Source organism: Cyprinodon variegatus, unplaced genomic scaffold (assembly GCF_000732505.1).
Source record: "Cyprinodon variegatus isolate N-32 unplaced genomic scaffold, C_variegatus-1.0 Scaffold1624, whole genome shotgun sequence".
In the NCBI taxonomy this organism is placed as follows: Eukaryota; Metazoa; Chordata; class Actinopteri; order Cyprinodontiformes; family Cyprinodontidae; genus Cyprinodon; species Cyprinodon variegatus.
The window spans coordinates 19976-40363 of record NW_015152077.1 but is presented as its reverse complement, the minus strand read 5'-3'; the positions used below and the strand labels follow the sequence as shown (position 1 = coordinate 40363).

The window sequence follows — 20388 nt, the reverse complement described above, 5'->3', positions numbered from 1 at the left end:
CTGTGAGGCACTTTTTGCCATCCTTCAGAGAAGACTCTTACATCTCTCTAAAAACAGACCACTTCAAATATGAGTTATATAACATAAATGCTTCAGCAAATGAATAAAGCACAGGAAAAATCACTCCAGCACTATACATGTCACTGCCACCGCTACAGCTAGGTTTAAAAAAAATAAAATAAACGTAGCTTTATCAGCACCTTGTCTAAAACATCTTTTGTGTAATATTATAGACATTTCACAGTGATTTAACATTGGAAATATGTTTTTCTTGAGGGACAGACCAATAAAAAATAGATTGTTATATTTTTTCTCAGGAGCACAACCAGTTAGTGATATTATCATGCAAGGCACAGTGTGTGGACGTTCCAGTGGCACAGCTGTTAGTGAAAGTGAAACTTGAACTCTAGGTCATTTCATAACCCCATTCTTCAACCTTGTTCAACTATTTTACATTCCCTTACTTTAAATGCTTAGCTGTAAAAAAAAAATCATTTCAAACTCATACTTTATTATTGTGTGTCCTTGGGTAAGACACTTCTACCACATTGCCTACTTATGGTGGTCAGAGGGCCTGATGGCGGCTGTGTACGGCAGCCTTTCTTCTGTCAGTGAGCCCCAGGGCTGCTGTGGCTACAATCTAACGTGCCACCATCAGTGTTTGTCTGAAAGGGTGAATGACAGAATTTAGAGGGCTCTCCTGACTTGACCAAAGCACAATACAAATACTTCCATTTGTTTTTTGCTGTGTTTGGATTTATTTAATTATGATATGCAAATATTATGTAGGGATGCAATACTTGAGACAAATTATTTACATTAGGACTTTATGGGATTTTGATTGTGGCTCTGATTCCTGGTTTGGACAGATGACTGCGATAAAACAAACAATGAAAAAGGGCTTCTTTTTTTTATTTTAATAACCACATTTCCTTATATACGGAGTTATTTTTTGTTTTTATTAAATTCAAGAAAAAATCTGAAAGGGGAAAATTTGAGTTAAATTGAATGTAAAATACATTTATTGGAGAGAACCAATTTTCACACTGATATCAACTCAGAATGGAAAAAACATTTTGAGGGAAAATACTTTGTCATGGAATAAATAAAAGAGAAATTGACATTTGGAAAATAATTTTCAAGGGAAAAAATATATTTCAACTCTCTATTGCTGTTTTTTGCAAATAGAGAAAAGGATGAGAAAAATTATCTCAAAACTATTTTATTTTCTCTCTCAAAACCCAAGTATTTGCTCGATTCAGGATTTTTCTGTGTAAAAACTGTCATGGGCAGACCTGTGTTCCTATTGTCCCAGCAGAATTGAGATATTAATTTCACTTTCAATTTTTTTTCCCCAATTTAGATTTTAATTTCAAGATTTTTCTTGAATTTCACAAAAACTAAAATAAATCAATACTTATATCACATAATATATAGGTTAAAGCAACTTACTGAAATTCTTAATATCCACTTAATTTTGGGAAAGTCTCACCTATTTTGCATACCCAAATGGAAAAGCAAATAACTTAGGAACTGTAAACCGAAATTGCATGTGTAATACATTATTTGTAAGCTAGTTTCTGAATATATACATGAAAATTGGGTGAGTAAAACACCCAAGCTGCTTCAAGCCTAAGCTGCATCAGTTCAAACAAGACTCAAAGTTTTTTTCTTTTTTGGTTTTTTTTATTCTCGAAAACAATAGGTCTTTTTTGAACAGCAGTTATGAAGATATGCTTGCTTGTTGTGGCTGCTTTGTCATGCTACATTTTGACATGCTGCTATATCTGTGTTAATTGTGCTTTGGTGTTCGCTATGTCCATAAAATGAACTAGGTGGTTGAACTGTGGAGAATCCAAGCCTTCCAACGATGTCGAACATGTCTGTATTAGTAAACATTTTACCTGTGTAATTTTCATGCATTTTGAGTTATTATTTGTAAATGCTTTAAAACAGTCACGGTTTTGAAAGGTTAAAACCATAAGTTTGGGTGAATATAAAATGTCCCTATAACATTTGTCAAATTGCAAATTTAAAAAGGCCTTTGTCAAGCCCTTCTTTTGACACACTACTGCAAAAGCCCAAAATGGTTTGCCACTTACTGTAATGGCTTTTCAACAAATAGTGAGAGGAGAATTTTATGATGAATACTGCAGCAGTAATGAATGTCACTTTAAAATGCTTAGTTCGCAAAAAAAAAAAGGGAGTTAATTAAACAAAAAACCTGGGCTGATCAATTTACCTTTCAACAATCTGAACTTTGAACGCAAAGATTTGTGCTGGCCTTGTACAACCAATGAAGTAAAAATCTAACCACAGTCCCGTTGCCATCTGCTTCAACAACTTTTTATATTTTATTAGTGTTTTCTGAGCCAAATATTGATAAGAACAATACAAAAAAAATCTTTGAGGAACAAAACTAGGATCAAATGTAAGGTGTTCTTAACTAAATGGCATCCCTGACAGTCTATTATGGAAAGATTATCTTACTGGAACCTCAACTTTGGGCTCCCCTTGACTTTTATTTTCCCTCTTCCTCTCTCTTTTTTTTTTTTTTTTGATACAATGCATGCTTAATGTGAGGGATTGCATCCAAGTCAATGAGTCCATGCAATCATCTGGTTTTCCTTAGATAGAAAACTTTGAATCAATTTGACTGCATGATCTGGTGAATTGTAAAGTGCCTTGAGATGAAATGTTTTGTGAATTGGCGCTAGATACATAAACTGAATTGAATTTTTTTTTTATTCTCTCCTAATTAGTATATAAGTTGGGTCAACCCTCAGCTTTGTGCCATAAAATATTTTTTCGACTCATAGTTTCTTTGAAACACTCAGCTTTCTAATCTGCTTTAACTATTTGAGCTCGTGTATCATTTTAATTATTCTTTAAAGCCTTGCTTTAAAAATGTCTGTGAAATTTATGTTTTAATTTAATTTTAAGCTCTTAGATGTTTGTTTAAAATAGATTAAATTAGGCTATTATTTTAATTTTAACTTTATTCTTTCGCTCCATCCTAACTTTATTTCGTCCTTTTTCATGTTGGACTCTAAAAATCTTAATCCTAAGAAAACAGAATTTTTCTCCCCTTCTTTACACTGTTAACTCAGAGGAAAGCAAAATAATTGATTGAGAGTTTTATTAATAAAATTTTTTTTTTTTTATGTTTCTCATCAACAATACATTGAATAGCCAAAATGTAATTTTTCTCTTTATTACCTAAACTGTTCTCAGCATTTATAATGTTCTTTTGTGGTACAGTTACACTGGGTTTATTGCACTATATTTATTATCAGTTTGAGAAGAAAAAAATGTATTTTCTCTTTACCTGAGGCACTGTCACTACTGTCATAACTGTGTGTGAGGCTGAGCTGCAGCAGAGCCTGTAACTCCGTTTGGCCTTCGGGTATGACAGTTTATCACAAAATGCCACGTTGCCACAACTCTTATGTCAGCCGAACAAGTAAATAGTGATGTTAGACAAAATAACGGTAGAGCAACGTTAAATAGAGCACCTCAAACATGTTTATACTTCTCAAGCAGGTGGTGGGATTAGGGACTTGTCAGAACCAAAGCAGGGATTCTACTTTTAGTGAAAACTATGAAGGCAGAAAGTTTGCAAAGTACTGTGTGGGTAGTCAGAGGCTGATCCTGTGCGAAACTAGGTCTGACTCAGGAAGACTGTCATGGCAGATTGTTTCGAAAAAGCACCAAGATGCTCGTTCAGACAAAGCCGACACTTCTGAATTCCTGCCAGATTAATGGAAAAAAGAAACTGTCTGAAAGGGAGCTTTGGTATCCCCATCCAATGACATCTTTCATCGTTAGTTTAAGCTTTAGCTCTGTCCAATCCAAATGTTGACTTTCTACCTGCCTCTCATCCAGTCTTATACGTTTCTACAGCAAGCACGTAGTTAAACCAAAACACCCATTTTCCCAAGACGATTTCAATTTCCAACTTTAGTTTTCTTTACCTCTGCAAGTTTTTCCATCAGTCCACTGCAGAACATCCTGCTTTCATCTTAAATGAGATGTTAAGCCAAAGATGTGAGTTATGAGGGGTGCAGTTCATTGTCCAAAGCTGTGACAGCTAATCCAGGACCTAGCCTGGCCTCTGGTTTTCTCCTGACTGTGTCATTTACACCAGCCTCAGTACACCAGCCATCCATGTAATTACATCACAGGGTTTCTGCTGGTTCCCAATCTCCTCTGCTTCCCCTTTGCCATGAAAGTTTATAGCTAAAGCAGACCACACAGTCATGACAGTGATTTCCTCTCACCATGGCTCTCTCTGAATATCCTCTCAGAGCATCCTGCTTTTCCATATAGTCACACTAGAAGCATCATGTTTGGCCCTGATCTCCTTTTCTATTAAAGCAAGTTTTAAATCACAAACGGTGCTGAAATCATCTGACCTCATTTTGCTCATTGCTGGTTTAGCCATCTGCCTCAGAAATGTTCCCTTTCTGTGAGAATTCAGTTCTCTGTGCCACAGGAGATTTTTTTGTATTGTAATCACTGACGAGAGCGGAGACAGATCATTTTATTCAGAGATTTGGGGGCCTGCTCCTTAATTACAGATTATTTTCTGCTCTCAGTGAAATCTAGTCTGCACAGGCCAGATACTGTTCTGGAGGTTACGTTCTCAGATGACTCACATTTTCTGGTAGAGTTAAATTCAAGGTGAGACATGAAGCTGAAAACAAGGCTGTTGAAAATGTATGAAAAGCATATTCATCAAATCTCAACTCTTCAACTGATGCATAAATGTGATCGTTATCGGTTATGCTGTATATTTCTTTGGATAAATGGCTGGAAAAAAGCCCCAACAACAGTATAAACCTAAAGATTCAAGTATTTTTTCAACAGCTCATTATTTTCTACATTTTTACTTAATATATCTTACAGCCTGCCAGTCATGTTCCTACAAGTTCCCGAAACAATGTTATACATGTTATTTTTTGTATTACAAAAATAAGTATAAAATAGAGTGAGTGGATCGATACCTCATAAGGAACACTACAGGATCCATTTTAGTTTACCGGTAATTATTTAGTCTTGTTTCTGTCATACCTTTTCCATCCAGTCCATTTTTTTTATTCTTGAAGAAGTATTGCTTTTTTTTTTGGTAAACTACTTTACTTTAATCTCTGAATCTGTTTGCCACCAAAACATATTTCTAGAACAGGAAGGTCCCCATGACTCAAATACTTATCCAAATCTAATCTCTATACCAGTTTTTTTATTCATCCTTAGTGTTCTATTGCTCATCTTTTGTGTACCTGAAAGGTTTTCTCACACATACCTTTAAGAAGGTGTCTAATGATCCATTCTCCATGTATTCAGTAATGATCATCACCGGCTTACCTGAAAAGTTTGAAAAACACACTTTGGTTATAAGTACTCTTTAAGATAAGGAATAAAGGTTGTGATGTCATACTACGTTTGATGTGACAATGTAAAATATAATAGCAGCAGATTGTCATACATTTTTTGCAAGCTTTTTTATTTTATCCGTTTCTTTACTCTTAGGGCCTGATCTTCAAAGGTTCCACATAGGAGCTACTACATTGCACATACTTTTGTAGCACATGCAATAAGTAGGCAGATTGCAGGTGATCTACAAGGATTTCTGTGCAAATGTTGACGTGCAAACCGAAATGCGAAAAACAAAATGAGATTGTGTGTTCTACTTGGATAGTCAGCGTAAAAGAAAGATGAGGTTCAAAGCCATGAAAATGGAGATTATAATGAAAAATATATATAAAAAAAAAGGTACTGAAAATACTAAATAATCTTAAAATTTCCCCTGACAATAGTTAGCCTATCTTAAAATCCTATGAACAAAGGTTTTAAAACATAAAATGATGAAAATAACTCATCATATAAGGTTAAATATGAAAATTATAAAAATATGTCTGCATAATATACTGCAAAATGAGAGTACATTATTTAAATTCCCCCATGTCTCTTTACAGATTCTTTTGATATTCTATTTTTTCTTTTATAAATATGCCACAATATTGAAGTTCAGTAATTTTTTCCAGTTTTATTGTATAAAGTTGACAGCCATCCTGCTGCATATATTGAGGTCGGCCTTTAGATGTCTCTTGATAATATCAATCAATCAATATTAGTCTATTGGTGTTATTTCTTAAGGTCCAAATACTGTACACCCAGAATCTCACTTTATCAGCTGGTATTGCTCCAATCCCTCCTTTGTGGAAACAATAACCACAGATATTTTTGCAAAATATGGAAAACTTGCCGCTGCTGTTGAGTATCCGACTTGAAAAATCTGAAACTGCAGGAGGACCGATGGTTTTTAATTAATTTTTAAAAATGAAAACCTTAAAGTTTAAGTATGCATTTGTATACAGTCTTAGTGAACAAAAAAACAGGATTCTCTGCAGTTTTACGTCTTTAGATTGTTTGTGATCCAGTTTTCCATAAAATTGAAACCTTTTTCTGTCTTTTTTTTTTTAAATACTTTTTTTTGTAAAATAGCTTAAGCTATTTTATTTTGGTTGAAGAGCATATATGATCATCAACTTCCCAGTTTTGCCACATGATTTAAACAAAGTCTAATAAAAGAATAAGATTTTAATGGAAATCATAACACCACAGCTCTGGCTTTAACTTTAGTGTTATTGATCTTGCTAGAAACCATCGCTTGGGTTTCAAGTCTATAACAAGTTTAATATAATGAAGGAGCATTTCCCTGGAATAATCCTGCAATAACCATATTTCATTGATGGGATGGTTTGCTTAAAGATGATATAGTGCTATTTCTTTGGCAGATTCAGTTCTTTGCATAAATGCCAAAGAACATTGGCATTTATGCAAAGTGGTCCATTTTAATTGGAAACATTTCTTCCATGTTCCTGCAGCTTTCAACAAACTTAAAAAAAAAATCGTTATAGGTTCCTTAGATTAGTCAACTTCTAAAGGGAATTCTTACAACATTTATCCAAATCTGAATATGTTTCAAAAAGCAGCAGCTTGACCAATTAAAACTACCTTTCTCTGCTGGTTGTCCAGGGAAGAGTGAAAGCTGTATAACCAACAATAGTTTCATATTATATAAAAAGATTGTCTTGTCTTCAATGCTATTTTTTTCTCTTTGCATTTTTGGCTCAGCAACTTGGAAAACGTCAAGACTCAGGGTAACCTTTTAAGATAGCTTTAAAAATCATTCAAATGCTTACTTTTGGTGACAACTCCCTCCAGGCGAATGATGTTTGGATGGTTAAACTGGCCCATGATGGATGCCTCCCACAGGAAGTCACGTCTCTGCTGCTCTGTGTAACCTGCTTTTAAGGTCTTAATGGCAACCTGGATCTCTCTTTTGCCAGGTAGCCTAAGGGGTCCGCTGCACACCTCGCCAAACTCCCCTGTAGCAAAAGAACATACATCTTTAAAAAAATATATTTTTTTAGATGTAAAGGCTGTGGAGAGAAAATTTAATCTAGTTAAATAAGTCCCAAATGAACTGCAATATTTGATCTTTACTTGAAAACTGGCTCACTAACTTGCTTTGGAACAGTAAATAACATTTAAATCTGAAAAAACTCACACAGAAAGAAAGAGACAATAAGAAGAATTTTAGTAACAGAATTATTTTTAGACTTTGGCGCTCAGACCTCGGCAGGAAACGTTAGCTCTGAATTTTACTTTAATATGCATAAGCAGGTGTATGAGAACAGGGATGTTTCCCCGGAGGCCTGAACCTGGTGGTGGAGAGGAGATAGATGAAGTAGGTTTAGTCCATAGACTGCTGGTTGGCGAGATGATCTGCTTAAGCTGTATAGGTGAGATCCAGTAGACTGTGAGCTGATACTAGTACTTCACTAGGAGCTGGAAGATAGATGTCCAGCTTGGATAAACAAAGATTTGCATGAACTTGTCCATAATGAGCAAGTATGAAGCGACAGTGGAGAGGAAAAACTCCCCTTTGGGAAGAAACTTCTAGCAGAACCAGGCTCAACATGGCGGTCTTATGCTGGGCGGATTGAGATGTGACCTGCGATGCAGGAAGTGTCCAGAAGGAATTACACTCTGATAGGGACAAAGTTGAAGAAGCACCATGGAGAAGCCAGATGGAGCTTAGCTACGATTGTGGAGAAGGATATGGAGATGGGTTGAATCTGGGTCAAAATATAACAGCGCTACCACTTTTATGCTGGTGGCAACCACTCTTGTACTTTGGCTGTGTAGCAGGCCAAGTCGTGGATTTAAAGACCTTTTAAGATGAACTCTGGATACTTATTTGGCTTCGTGGAGGTGCGGTTCAAAGCTGATTGGTTTGCATCGGAGGCAGATGAGTCTCTGATGATGAGGGCAAGTAATTTAGTTCCCTCAGTTCAACTTCTGCCTAGGCTTCCTATAAAAGCTGGTGAACCCTGCCTCTCTTTTTATTTTGAAAATAACAATAGATAACTGCCATCACATGACTGTGATTCGACATGTAGGTTTGTGAGCCAGAGGTAAACATGAGGCTAAGAACTTTCGGTCTATCCATTACGGAAAAAAAATATTTAGTAACTTTAGAGAATATACATTTTCTATTATTCTGGTCACATCTGCTTCAGTCTCAGAATGAGAAACCATCTATCAGTCAAAAATGAACAGACTGAGACAGGCATACTGATTTTACTCACCAGCTCCAATGATCCTCTCAATAGAGATGCATGAGACATCAATCTCTTGTGCAAATTCATGTACTGCCTGGTTTGGATCCTCATAAGTAAGGGGGTCAATATAAGTACGGACTCCAGGGAACTTAACTGTGGAAGAAACCAGAGCACAGTTTTAATGTAGCACTTGTTTGGTTTCCATTTCCTTTCACAGCAGTTTGTGTACCTTGGTTCTGCAATACACTTCACTGATGTAAAACATTTGGGACACTTTCTTTGATCCTTTACTTTAAACCTGAGTGCACATTTTCCTTTCATTTGCAAAGAGCAATACTAGTGTACATATACTGTACATAACATCCCCCTCTCTTATACTTCATTAATTTGACTGACTTAAACACAAATTCATTTTTTATGATCAAGTACAGAATTTTTTATTATGTTTTACGTATGTCATATCTACAGAATGTTTGTGGTAAAAGAGTTGGGTTAATTAGTGAATAAAGATTCGGCACATTTGGAGATATTGCAAAAATACTATTAGGTTTAAGAGTTGAGTTTAAACTATGTATAATTCAGGATTACAATAGATCTCTTGTCAGGAACAAGATGACAACTGGTTGCTTTTCAACATCTGCTCACAAACAAGAAATTAAGGACTTTCAAGCACAGTTCTGCTAAAAAAAAAGCAAGGCTAGATTGTTCACAGCAGAAAAGGATCCCACAGAAAATTCTTGGAGGCTGAAGCTAGTTTTTGGTCCAATAGGGGCCAAACATATGGTAGCCAGGGACCAACTCCAGTTTTAAAAACAAACATAAAGACTGTATCCAAATACCAATTTAAGAACCTTGAAACTCCAGTCCTGTTTCTACTGGACAGAAGAGCACAAGGAAGCCAGTGAACATTTAAAGTGTGAAATTACGACATTGTTCTTAAGTTGTGAGAAAAAAATATGTCAACCACTTTAATTTAAGGTTTCTTTCTTATATAGAAGGAAAACTGTTTAAAAATCCTCTTTTTATTGCCACTTAAGTTTTTTCAATCGTCTTGCTACAACCGCTTTTTATGTTTGTTTCTGAGTTTCTTACATACAGTGATATAACTGGTGCCACAAAGTATTCTACACTATTTCATGCTTAAATAATAATCTCCATTTATGTAATAAATTGACTAATGCAAATATATAAAACGTTTAAAGTACAGAGTTTACACAAATTACTTTATCACAAATATAGGGCATTGTCCCTCACAGACTAGTTTAAATTTCAGCCTCTATGACTAAATAATCAGCATTTATTAAAAATTAAGATGTGATCACAGTTACCTACTGAAATTAAGAGATGACCTGTTTTAAAATAGTTCATCACAAACAGACATTCAAAATTAAAATTGTCCATTCTAATTTGTTTTCAATATTATAATTTGTATTTTTTTTCTTAAAGTTTAAAACAGTGCAACTCACTAGCTGCATATGAGTTGAGTACCCTCTGAACTGCCTTTTAGAAATGTAGTCGTTCATAGAAATAATATTACTGATAAATCTTTAAATTCCCTTTGTAAATGCATCAGAAGTTCCTTAAAACCTTTTCACCCAATTAAAGAAATCCATCTTAATCAAGAAAATATAATTCTGCTCTGAGTATATGACTAGCTGCACGTACATATAGACCTTACTTCTCCACGTTGACTGTATCCCATATAGGTTCCTTGATGGTTTTTCTTGTAGATCATAAACCCATTACAGCTGGCTGAGTAACTGACAGATGGATACATCAAAATGTGTGGAGAAATATATCAAGCTGTCTTAACCTATAATGCTACAGAGTGTTACGTGTCCTCTAACAACATGGATGTCATTCAGAAAACAGCTCTTGGCACAAAGCCCTAACATATACACTGGTGGCGGACAGGCCTGTTTTAGGAGATAAACAGAGACATCAACACTGTCTGACCAGCAGCCTAACATGTGCTGTGAACCTCAGATGAACTTGGATATATGCATGCAATGATATTATTACATATGGCAAATTTGGACTTACTGTGGCCATTGTGAAAATGCATCTTTTCCTCTTCAGGATCCTGCTTTGCTTTGCTGTACCCACACCGTCTAATCAGAAAAAAATAACAACAATACCAAATAGTTAGTTGAGCCATTAAAAGTGTATATTTTAAGTATAAAGTTAAGGATTATTTAAAACCTTCCTCTGATTATGCAGATTAAGTTGTGTTTTAACCCTTTTTATTTACAAATTTTAAACAACAACTTTTATAAAATAAATAAAAAAACTTTAATTACTGTGCATAAATTGGAAAACAAATATTTTCATCCTTGTTAACCTGGGAAATGTATAAAGGAAAACAACTTAAATATAAGGGTAGAATATATATGTTATAGTCATTAAATAAAAAAAAAAAAAAAAACATAACATCCTTTTAATTTATCATTTAATAGCTAACCCACATTTCAAGCTTTTCAAAAATACCGATGAGGACAATCAATCTAAAACATGCATAAGTTTGCAGTTTTCATATAACATTTAACTAGTAACAAACAGCAATGCCTTTTTCACTAAAAACTGTTTTACTAGCTTCTAATTAATATTATTGTCATCTTAAAAGATAAGGCAGGTGGACCAGATGCATAATTTTCTGTTATTTTTCTCTAATGTCCATTTAAGAAGCATGTCTGTGCTGCCAGAGCCTGTATTTATTTTTATACTGCCTGCATGTGTATATCTGTGTGTGTTTGTGCTTAGATAGCTGCCGTATGTTGATATTTAGACAAATGGCATCAGAGATAATCACAGATTAAACGGGGTGATGGGTTTTTAATGTGATCCTACAAGCAAACACAACCACTACACATGTCAACAAAAATAAACAAGTTAAATAAACAGGAAAATCTCATTGGTATTTGAAAAGTTGGTTGTATGAGAGGCAGCTTCAAATACATTTAAAAAGTTAAGTACTTGATTTGGATGGAGGATTTTAACTATTTTTGGCACATTAACGCAAAAAACATGCAGAAATTGGAACCCTGTTCAAATGGCTCAGGCAGCCAGGCAAGAAAAGCTTGCAAAGGAATTCTGAATATACTGAGGAAGGGGTGTCTGTTTAGTGTCTGGTGGAGAGTACTCTGTTAGCTGGCTGAGTAAAAGAGGATTGAGCAGACTTAATGCACAGGAAGTCCCCCTCGAGTACATACATAGTATCTTCCATTTTTTCATTTAGATGTATAAAATAATGCATACACAAACAACTCAAGAGGGATGGCACTGTGCAAAAAAAAAAAAAAAACTGGCCCAGCCATGATTTAGCAATGCTAAATGTTAAAAGGGAGAATTAAAATGGTTCTCATTTTCAAATTTGAGTCTTACTAAGATTTCTTTTGGACCCAATCATGTTGCAATCAGTGTTTTTAAATTTTTAAAACTCCCCCCCCACTCTCTACAGTATATGTACTTAAATTAATTTCTTAATTAAGATTATACTACTGAGGGACACAATGAAAGAAGGTTTGAATCTCTTATATGCAAAACCAAACTCTTTAACATCCAGTGCAAATTATTTCATAGATAACAAACTCATGGATTCACAAAGCTACACAAGTGCCTTCTTGTAAATAAGATTTGTTTATTCTGATTAGAATTTGATCGATTTCAAAAACCAGCCTGGAGGAACTTTATGTCAACATTACTTTAGCACTTCTTAACTTAAACATGATTTTAAGCTGGTCTTTATAATATTAATATATGAAATTCACAGATAAGATCTTTGGTAAGCCAAACGTATTCATAGAAATCCAAAAACATCAAAAGATCGAATTCTATATAAAATGAACATAATCTGGATCCTGACTTTGTTAAAGCTCTTTATTAAAAAATAGGGAACTACTCAATAGTAGGTGGATAAAGATAATTTCACTGCTAAGATAAACAGGTGACACTTAAAAGGCTTATTTAAATACTACAGTCTGAGATGGGACAGACAGATAAAAACTATATATAGTATTAATAAATTTAGGTATAAATTGTTGTAGCATTGTGGTGTGCGTAACACATTTATAATAAAAAAAAGAGAATGCTTGCGTGACATACGATGTTGCAACATCTTGAACAAACTTGGCAAAGTTTCCTGCACAGCTAACAACCCCAAGACAACAAAAGGACCATAAAACCTCTGTTACCCTGGCTACCATATCTTTGAACTGTTGCCCCCAGCAGATGTCACAAGGAAAACACAAAGTGAGTTGCTTAGTGACAGGTTTTCCTAAAAAGCTGTCAACACATGATAAAAGCAAAAAAAAAAAATAATAATAAAAATCATGAGATTAAATATGTGCATAATTCTATACTTTAAACAAAGCTTTTCTTGAAACTTCTTTAGTTGTGTGTTTTAAATGTTAATTGATGTAAGATATACCCCCCCCCCATTACTTAAAATTTGCCATCTGATCTACTTTAAATGTATTTATGCTCACCGTCCGCTGAGGAGGAATCCAGCAACCACCGCCAGCAGAACCAGAGCCAACGTGATGGCCACTGCTATTATTGAAGCCTGAGCACGCTCGCTAGTGGCAGTTACTGCCAAAAGAAAAAGATGTGAGATTAGACACACCGTAAACTCACAAAGCTGCACCTGGCCTCTATTGTTGATTCCATTGTTATGCTCCCATCTCTGGTATACTCACAGTAAGGGCTCGTCTGGAATTCAAAACGTCGGCTAAATGCACCATAACCTGCAGAGGTCCTGGCTCGTACCTGCAATGAATGAATCATGAACCATTTCAATCATTTTAAATATTTCCATATTTATGTGTTGTATAATAGCTTTAAATACATTTCATTAGAGCTTAAATATAAAGTGGTATTTTATCTTTAAATCCATATCCCTTCAAAAAATATATGCTGTTTAAATTACAGTGCCTACATGTAGCAAAACTATTTATAGGTCTCGAAACATTTTATCATGCTGCAAACACACCCTTCTACGCATTTTATTTGGGTGTTATGAAATATAAAAAAAAAAATCTAAGAGTAGAAGAAAAGCATTTTTCAGAAATGTTTTCAAATCAATTCTTGAAAGACAGCATTCACATGCATTCAACCCTCTTTAAAACACATTAAATAAAATCCATAGCAATGAGCAGTCTTTCAGTCATCTGATGGGAAAACAGCCCTGCCATGTAAAATTCAGTTCAGTTTAAATTGAGCTTTTGTATGAAGGTTTTAAGGGTTGATCAGAGAAGATTGGTGAACCAAAAGAACATTTCTCAAAAAAAAATATCTCAAGGAGCACTATACTGTACAAACAATCATTTCACAGAACAGGAAAATCTATTAGTACATGACTGTTCATCTACACTAAGAGGCTGAGCAAAATCAGAGAAGCCACCAAGATAGAAACTGGAACTCTGGAGGAGCTACAGAAATTCACAGCATGGGAATAAAATCTCAAAAATTTTGACCTTTATGGAATAGTAGAAAAAAAAAGATGCATTTAGTTCCTTTTACTCTTTACCACAAACTGGCAGAGCAAACATACTATATGGAGGAAGGTGCTCTGGTTAGAAGATATTGGCAGCATAAGGCTTTTCTTCACACTTTTCTTCAACAGAAACAGGGAAGCTGAACAACGTAGCCAAATACAGGGCAGAAAAACTAAGACAGGATTGTTTAATTCACTTTAATTATTGATTTAATTATTGATTAGAATTTATTAACTTTGTTTACACTTGTGTATACAAAATGACAAAATAAATCTGTCTAAGTCTTTAAACAAGATGGAGAATAGAATTATTTAGATTTAAACATATGAGTATGAAATCCAGTTTTTTGTATAGATATAAGTAAACATTTGTATTTTTTCACTGCTCATGAAGTACATTTGTGGTCCTTGCATGTTATGAGGCTTTTAAGTTTGAGTGCAATGAATGCTGATTATCTAATTCGCCCTTACCTGGAAGATGTAGACTGAAGAAGGTTTAAGGCCATCCACCACCATCTCTGTTTCTTTAGATTTTATTATAGTATAACTGGAGTCCTGATCCTGTAGCAGTGGTAGAAAGGAATTAATCATTAATAAATGAGGAATTAATAAATGAGTTTTTGTGTGCTTGAGCACACAAAAACTCATTTATGTGCTTGAGCCACCTGTGCAGTATGGTGTGTAAAGTAAGTGATTTTTAAATTCCCGTGTGCGAGCATCAGTTTTCCAGCTGAAACCACATCAGGTTTAAACAAAACTAAATGCTCCTTCCATTAAGGCCGAGGCCATTAGCCGACCGCTGACCACAAACTGCACTCTGTTCTCATGTGAACCTGTAGTCTGACCTTCCATAAAAGAAGACATTAGAGCCAGGCACAGGGAAAAGGAGAAGCGCACATGAGAAACAGTGATATGGTTGGCAGCATCAAACTGCAGTGCTGCCCTTAATCCAATGTGAAAAATAATGTATGGATATAATAAAAAAGAAAAACTAGACAAGAGAAACATGTATTTGTACATCTTAGAGTTAGAGATGATAAATAACAAACTGACTCCAACTTTTCTTATTTTTAGCTACCAACCTTTGGAGTTCCAAAGATTCTAGTTTAGAAAAATCTTTTTATGTAGATTATTAATCAGTATTTAAATGGCTTTTTTGCATTACTAGAAAAAGGCGCAAGGATCAAAATGCTTTTAATTTGTGCACATAATAATGCACAGCACTTTTTGTTTTGCTGGCTCATACCCTTTTAGTAAATAAGTTGTATATAACTGAAATCATTCACCTTTAACACTATACACCAATGCAAAAACTATCCACTCTCAGCCACTCAGAAAGGTTCCAAGACCAGCCATAAAAGAAATATAATTTTGCATCCTTACCTTTTCAAAATATTTGATCTCATACTCGAGGATGATGCCGTTAGGACGATCAGGCTCTGCCCAAGAAAGAGCGATGCTACTCTTTCCTGTATGGCCTTTCCTCACTACACTGACTGGGGAGGGTGCTGCATAAATAAACATACAAAAATAATGTCACATTCTAGGTCAAAAATTCAACAATATTATTAGAAAGGCACTGTAGTGGATTGACCATCACAATTATAAAAACATTACATAAAAAACTATAACAGTAGAGTTACAGTTTAATTATACCCAATAATAGAAGAGTTTTGCAGTGTGATTTCTTTAACTTGCCTCCTCCAAATCTCCAGGACTTCAAAATCAATTAAGGTTTTTCTCCTTGGTCCACTGAACTCTAATTTAAGCAGATATATTGGTTCTGAAAGCAGATATGCCGCTTAAGGATGTTTACGAGCTGGATGCACCTGTATCTAATTATGCAATCCCTTTATATCTTACAATTGAACAGGTGCATTTTGATGAGACGAGAAAGCCAATTCAGCACCTGCTCACGTCCAGGTGAGACCCGCTCCTAAAAGTCAAAATTTGGTAAGCTTTAAAAATTACCTCACACTACCAAACTTTCAAGACCAAAAACACAACCTTTGAATAAAAAACACAACCTTTGAAATAAACGAGATAAACACTGATGCAATCTTCATTTTCCTTTTATTTCCACTTTCACCTACTGCTGTTCAATAAATGCATTCTTACTATTTTGAGGCCAAGTTGTGAGAGTTTCCATCATCCTTAGAGCCTTTCTGTTGTAATCTGAGCTGTTGCCATCTCTCGGAGGGACAGTTGGAGGGTCTCTGACACATAAAGAGCTTTTAACCAGGCAAAATGCTCCCCAAGGCAACATCTTGATGGCGAATAAGTGTTGATGCATCAGTGTGTGCGCGTGCATGTGCCAGTGTCCCTATTCTGCACAAATGCTAAACAGCGTTTGGGTTTCAATAGCCTCTGTGAAACTCTACAGGGAATAAATCTTTGCTACAAACAGTAACTAAATCCGATGTGGATGGTTGCACAGCAGTGTTATCTGCGACATCTTAAAAGCCTGAAACTAGAAACTAAATTATATGCGCACACACTTTCACCACTTAAATTGTATAAGGCAGGGATTCAGTGATTACAGAAGGGGTATTTTATATATTTTCTCACACTAAAAACTTTACGCAACACCTCGAAAAAGGGATGCCGTTTTCAGGGCTGCATTAATCAGTAAAGGATGGTGCACAAGCATTTTGGTATGGCAGAATAAAAGATTTTATGTTTAAAAAAAATAAAACAAATAAAATATTTACCCTTTATATCCTGGACCTTATAATAATGGAGAGAATTTTTTTTTTTTATTATTAGAGTCGTCATTGTACTTTCTGACAAATTACATTAAAAAAAAGAATCCGCATAATTAAATAAGATCTTTTATTTGCAAAACATTTGATACATAAGGCATTTTTCTATAATCTTTTAAACATTTTCTGTTCACTACATGCGTCCTACTGTTTAAGTCTGGGTTTTCAAGAATAAAAATGTAACACTGATGATATAGAGATCTCAAAAACTCATGTATCAAATATGATAAAATTGGCTTTGAAGGGTTAAATGTTTTTATGCATAATAAATATAACTGAAACACATTTTGACAGTATCAAATATTTCTCAAAGACAACGATTTCTAATAAGGATCAAAGCAATGATCAGTTTGAAAAAAATGTGGACTAAAAATAAAGATGCAAAACATTTTTCTTTTTCACAAACACATTTTTAACAACATACAGTAATATATATGTTTTTATCTAAAAGAACATCAACAAAAACCTCCCACCAAAAAAAACAGAGTACCTAGTCCTATACATTGTGTCCTACCTTTATACTTACAATACAATAACATTTTATCATTAAGAGAATTCAAGTGTCAAAAAATTTAGAAAGTTTTAAACATGTGACTAAAATTAGTATCCCCTTGCTAGAGCTGTGATAAATCGCTAGTTGGATATCACACACCAAACCTGTGATCGCTGGTTCTCAACAGAATTTCTAATGCAAGAGTTTGGATGGAAGTAGAGCAGAGAAAGAGTGAGAGAAGATTGGGACATTTTGTAAATGAGGGAATAGAAGACGAGGCAGTGCAAGAAAAAATTGAGTATCAAAATATTAGTGAGAACATTGAAGAGACCTGCTGAAAAAGTGTTGGCAGGGCCCAAGCAACACATTTATTTTAGCAACAGAAAAAGCAGCGTGAAGAAGCTTCTTTGCTTGAAGACTTCCGCTCCCTGTTACATCTGCTAATGAGCACCTTCAGCACAGTAAAGCAAAACATGAATGTGTTTCAGCTAAAAGCACGATATCAGAATAGCAGCCATTTTACTAATTTCATCTTAATTCTAACACATAATAAAAATAATAATTAAGAAAAAAGGTTAGAAAAGGGTAAGAAAACACTTTGGTGCATGATTACACACCCTCTTTTCGATAAGCAGGTTATTACACTGCTGAACATAACCCTGCCAGACTCCTATCTGTCTGCACCATCGCAAAAATCAATAGGGATCTTAGACTATCTGCTTTATTGTTTTATAATGAGCCTTTGAGAATGTCAGAAAGATGAGGGAACAATAAATCAGAGATGAGGGACAGAGATGCCTTTATTAGAACTTGTGATCTAACCTTTTCCCTGCCTGCTCTTTTGTGGTATTCTCAAAAAAGGCCCAATAGCCGACACAGGGTCACATTTCACATTTCAATGTAACTTAAACGTCATGCAATTAATTATCATTAAGACAATATCTGGAAAAGTTACCTACGCAAAAAAAAAAAAAAAAAAAAAAGTATAGATGGTTCACGATTCTCATAATACAAATTGATTTTATTTGAGAAAAGAGTTGTTATTTAGATAACTTATAATATTTTTACACTTCCCTATTACAATTAATGATAATTGTGAAACATTGCTTGAGGCATTTTTTAGTGCACTCTATGATGCTTAAAGTAAATAATGCCAATTTGAAGGGTTTCTGATGGGTTTATAAATGTTAATTTGTATTAATCAACATCCAACATTATAACCAAGAGAAAAACATAAATAAAGACAATGTATTTCCTATTTAAGAAGATTCTGGGTCAAAAACACCAAGCAACAACTTTCTGCATTTCTGGCTTTACATAATAATTTACCAGAAGCTCCATATGACAAAATGCAAAGGAGAAACCCTTAACATTGTTACTGTATGGAGTAATACTGTCTGAGAAAAGTATTTATGGGTGATGCTGCAAACAGAAGCAGTGTACTCGTTTGGACATTGCGCACATATCTTTGATGGCTGTGAGAGTGAGCACCTCTGCCATCAGCTGCTTTGAGTGGCAGACGAAAGAAAGCGGGGAAAACACAGGAAATCAGTGTGTAGCAGCGGCACATGGAGCATACAGTATAGTTTACAACAAAGCCAGGGTTGAAAGAGGTGCAGAGCAGTCTGTCCTGCACTCCACAATGCGTGTCATCTGTATTCACGGAAAATTTCTTTATTGCGTTAGTCATAGTATATCTCCACAGGTTAGCCTCAGTTTAAATTGGGTTCTTTTAACTCAATTCAATATACTTCACTAATTCCAAAAGGAAATTAAATGTTGTAGTAAGTCAGTTTTCTTTTTTAATGAGTGTTTGTAGGATTTTCTGTAGCAGTCCATCTTGTGTTGGTGTTTAACGATCTTCTGAACAGGATGCTCCTGGTTATCCTTAATCTTCTTCAGTTTGTGAAGAATTCTTTGGGATTTTATCTGCAGAGATTCTGGCGAGTTCCTACAACAGAGCTGGCATTCAATAGAAGTCTCTCTAAGACTTTCCTGATGTGGGATATCAGGGTAACAGGTCTTTAGTCCTTGAGGACTATTGGAAGAGTTTGATACTGGAACAAGGCAAGAGGTCTTCGAAAACAATAAAAAAAATCCTCCTATGTAGGGCTAAGGTTTAAGAGGTGCTGTAGAATCCTGCAGAGCTACTCAGAGCAGGTCTTCAGGACTCTGGGGATGACAACATCTGGACCTGTTGACTTATTTCTAATCAGTCTCTCCAGGTGGAAGGAGGAGAGAGCAGCACCATTTTCTGAGTTGTCTGAGAACAACTACATAGAAGCAGAAGGGTCCATGGGAGAGGAAACATTTAAGCTGTTACAGAGAAGGTTTGGGTCAAACGAGGGGGGGATATCCATTTGACTGTGAGCAAGAGATAAGGATACTGAGCTTATTCCTGAACTGTACCTATTGAAGAATGAGTTCAGTTCACTGGTTCTGTTCAGACTTCATCTGTCTGATCCTCCTTCTGCTTGAAGCCTGTGATCTTCTTCATCCCTGACCACACATCTCTGATATTATTCTACTGGAGCTTGCCTTGCAGCCTCCTAGTGTGTGCCACCGTGTTTTCTCCTATCTGGACCTTAAAATGCTTCTCTATACCATTCAAACATCTTCTGTATCCCTTCCTGAAGGCTCTTTTTTTCTTGTTTAACATTTCCTTCAGATCACTGGTTATCTAGGGCTCATTATTTGGGATGCATTTCACCGCTCTGATTGGGACTGTGTTATTTATGCAGACGTTTATGTAGTCAGTCACACACTGATGTCCTCTCCATGTGACTGATACAGTGAGTTTTAGTCTGTAGCATCAAAATAACCTTGCAGGTCTTCTCCAGTACACTGTGACCATCTACTTACATTTTTTTTAAGGCAATTTGTCTTTTATATAGGGTCTCATACTTCAAGCAGAAAAAAAATAAAAATCAAGATTGTGATCTAATTTCCCAAGAGGAGGAAGAGATGTAGGAGTCCCTGACATTTGGATATAACAAGCCCAAAGTTTAT

General features: G+C 35.2%; 1 protein-coding gene across 2 annotated transcripts in view; it reads right to left on the bottom strand.

Annotated features, from left to right (window-relative positions):
- Positions 1–20388, bottom strand: part of LOC107104130 (ephrin type-A receptor 5-like) — a 35465-nt gene that overhangs the window by 9145 nt on the left and 5932 nt on the right. For both annotated transcript variants that reach the window (XM_015404051.1, XM_015404052.1), the window contains exons 3-10: positions 15508–15632; positions 14596–14685; positions 13328–13397; positions 13118–13220; positions 10677–10744; positions 8661–8786; positions 7209–7394; positions 5306–5367 (exon numbers count right to left, since the gene is read on the bottom strand). In XM_015404051.1, the coding sequence (XP_015259537.1) occupies positions 5306–5367; positions 7209–7394; positions 8661–8786; positions 10677–10744; positions 13118–13220; positions 13328–13397; positions 14596–14685; positions 15508–15632 (830 nt within the window). The remainder of the gene's footprint in view (positions 1–5305; positions 5368–7208; positions 7395–8660; positions 8787–10676; positions 10745–13117; positions 13221–13327; positions 13398–14595; positions 14686–15507; positions 15633–20388) is intronic.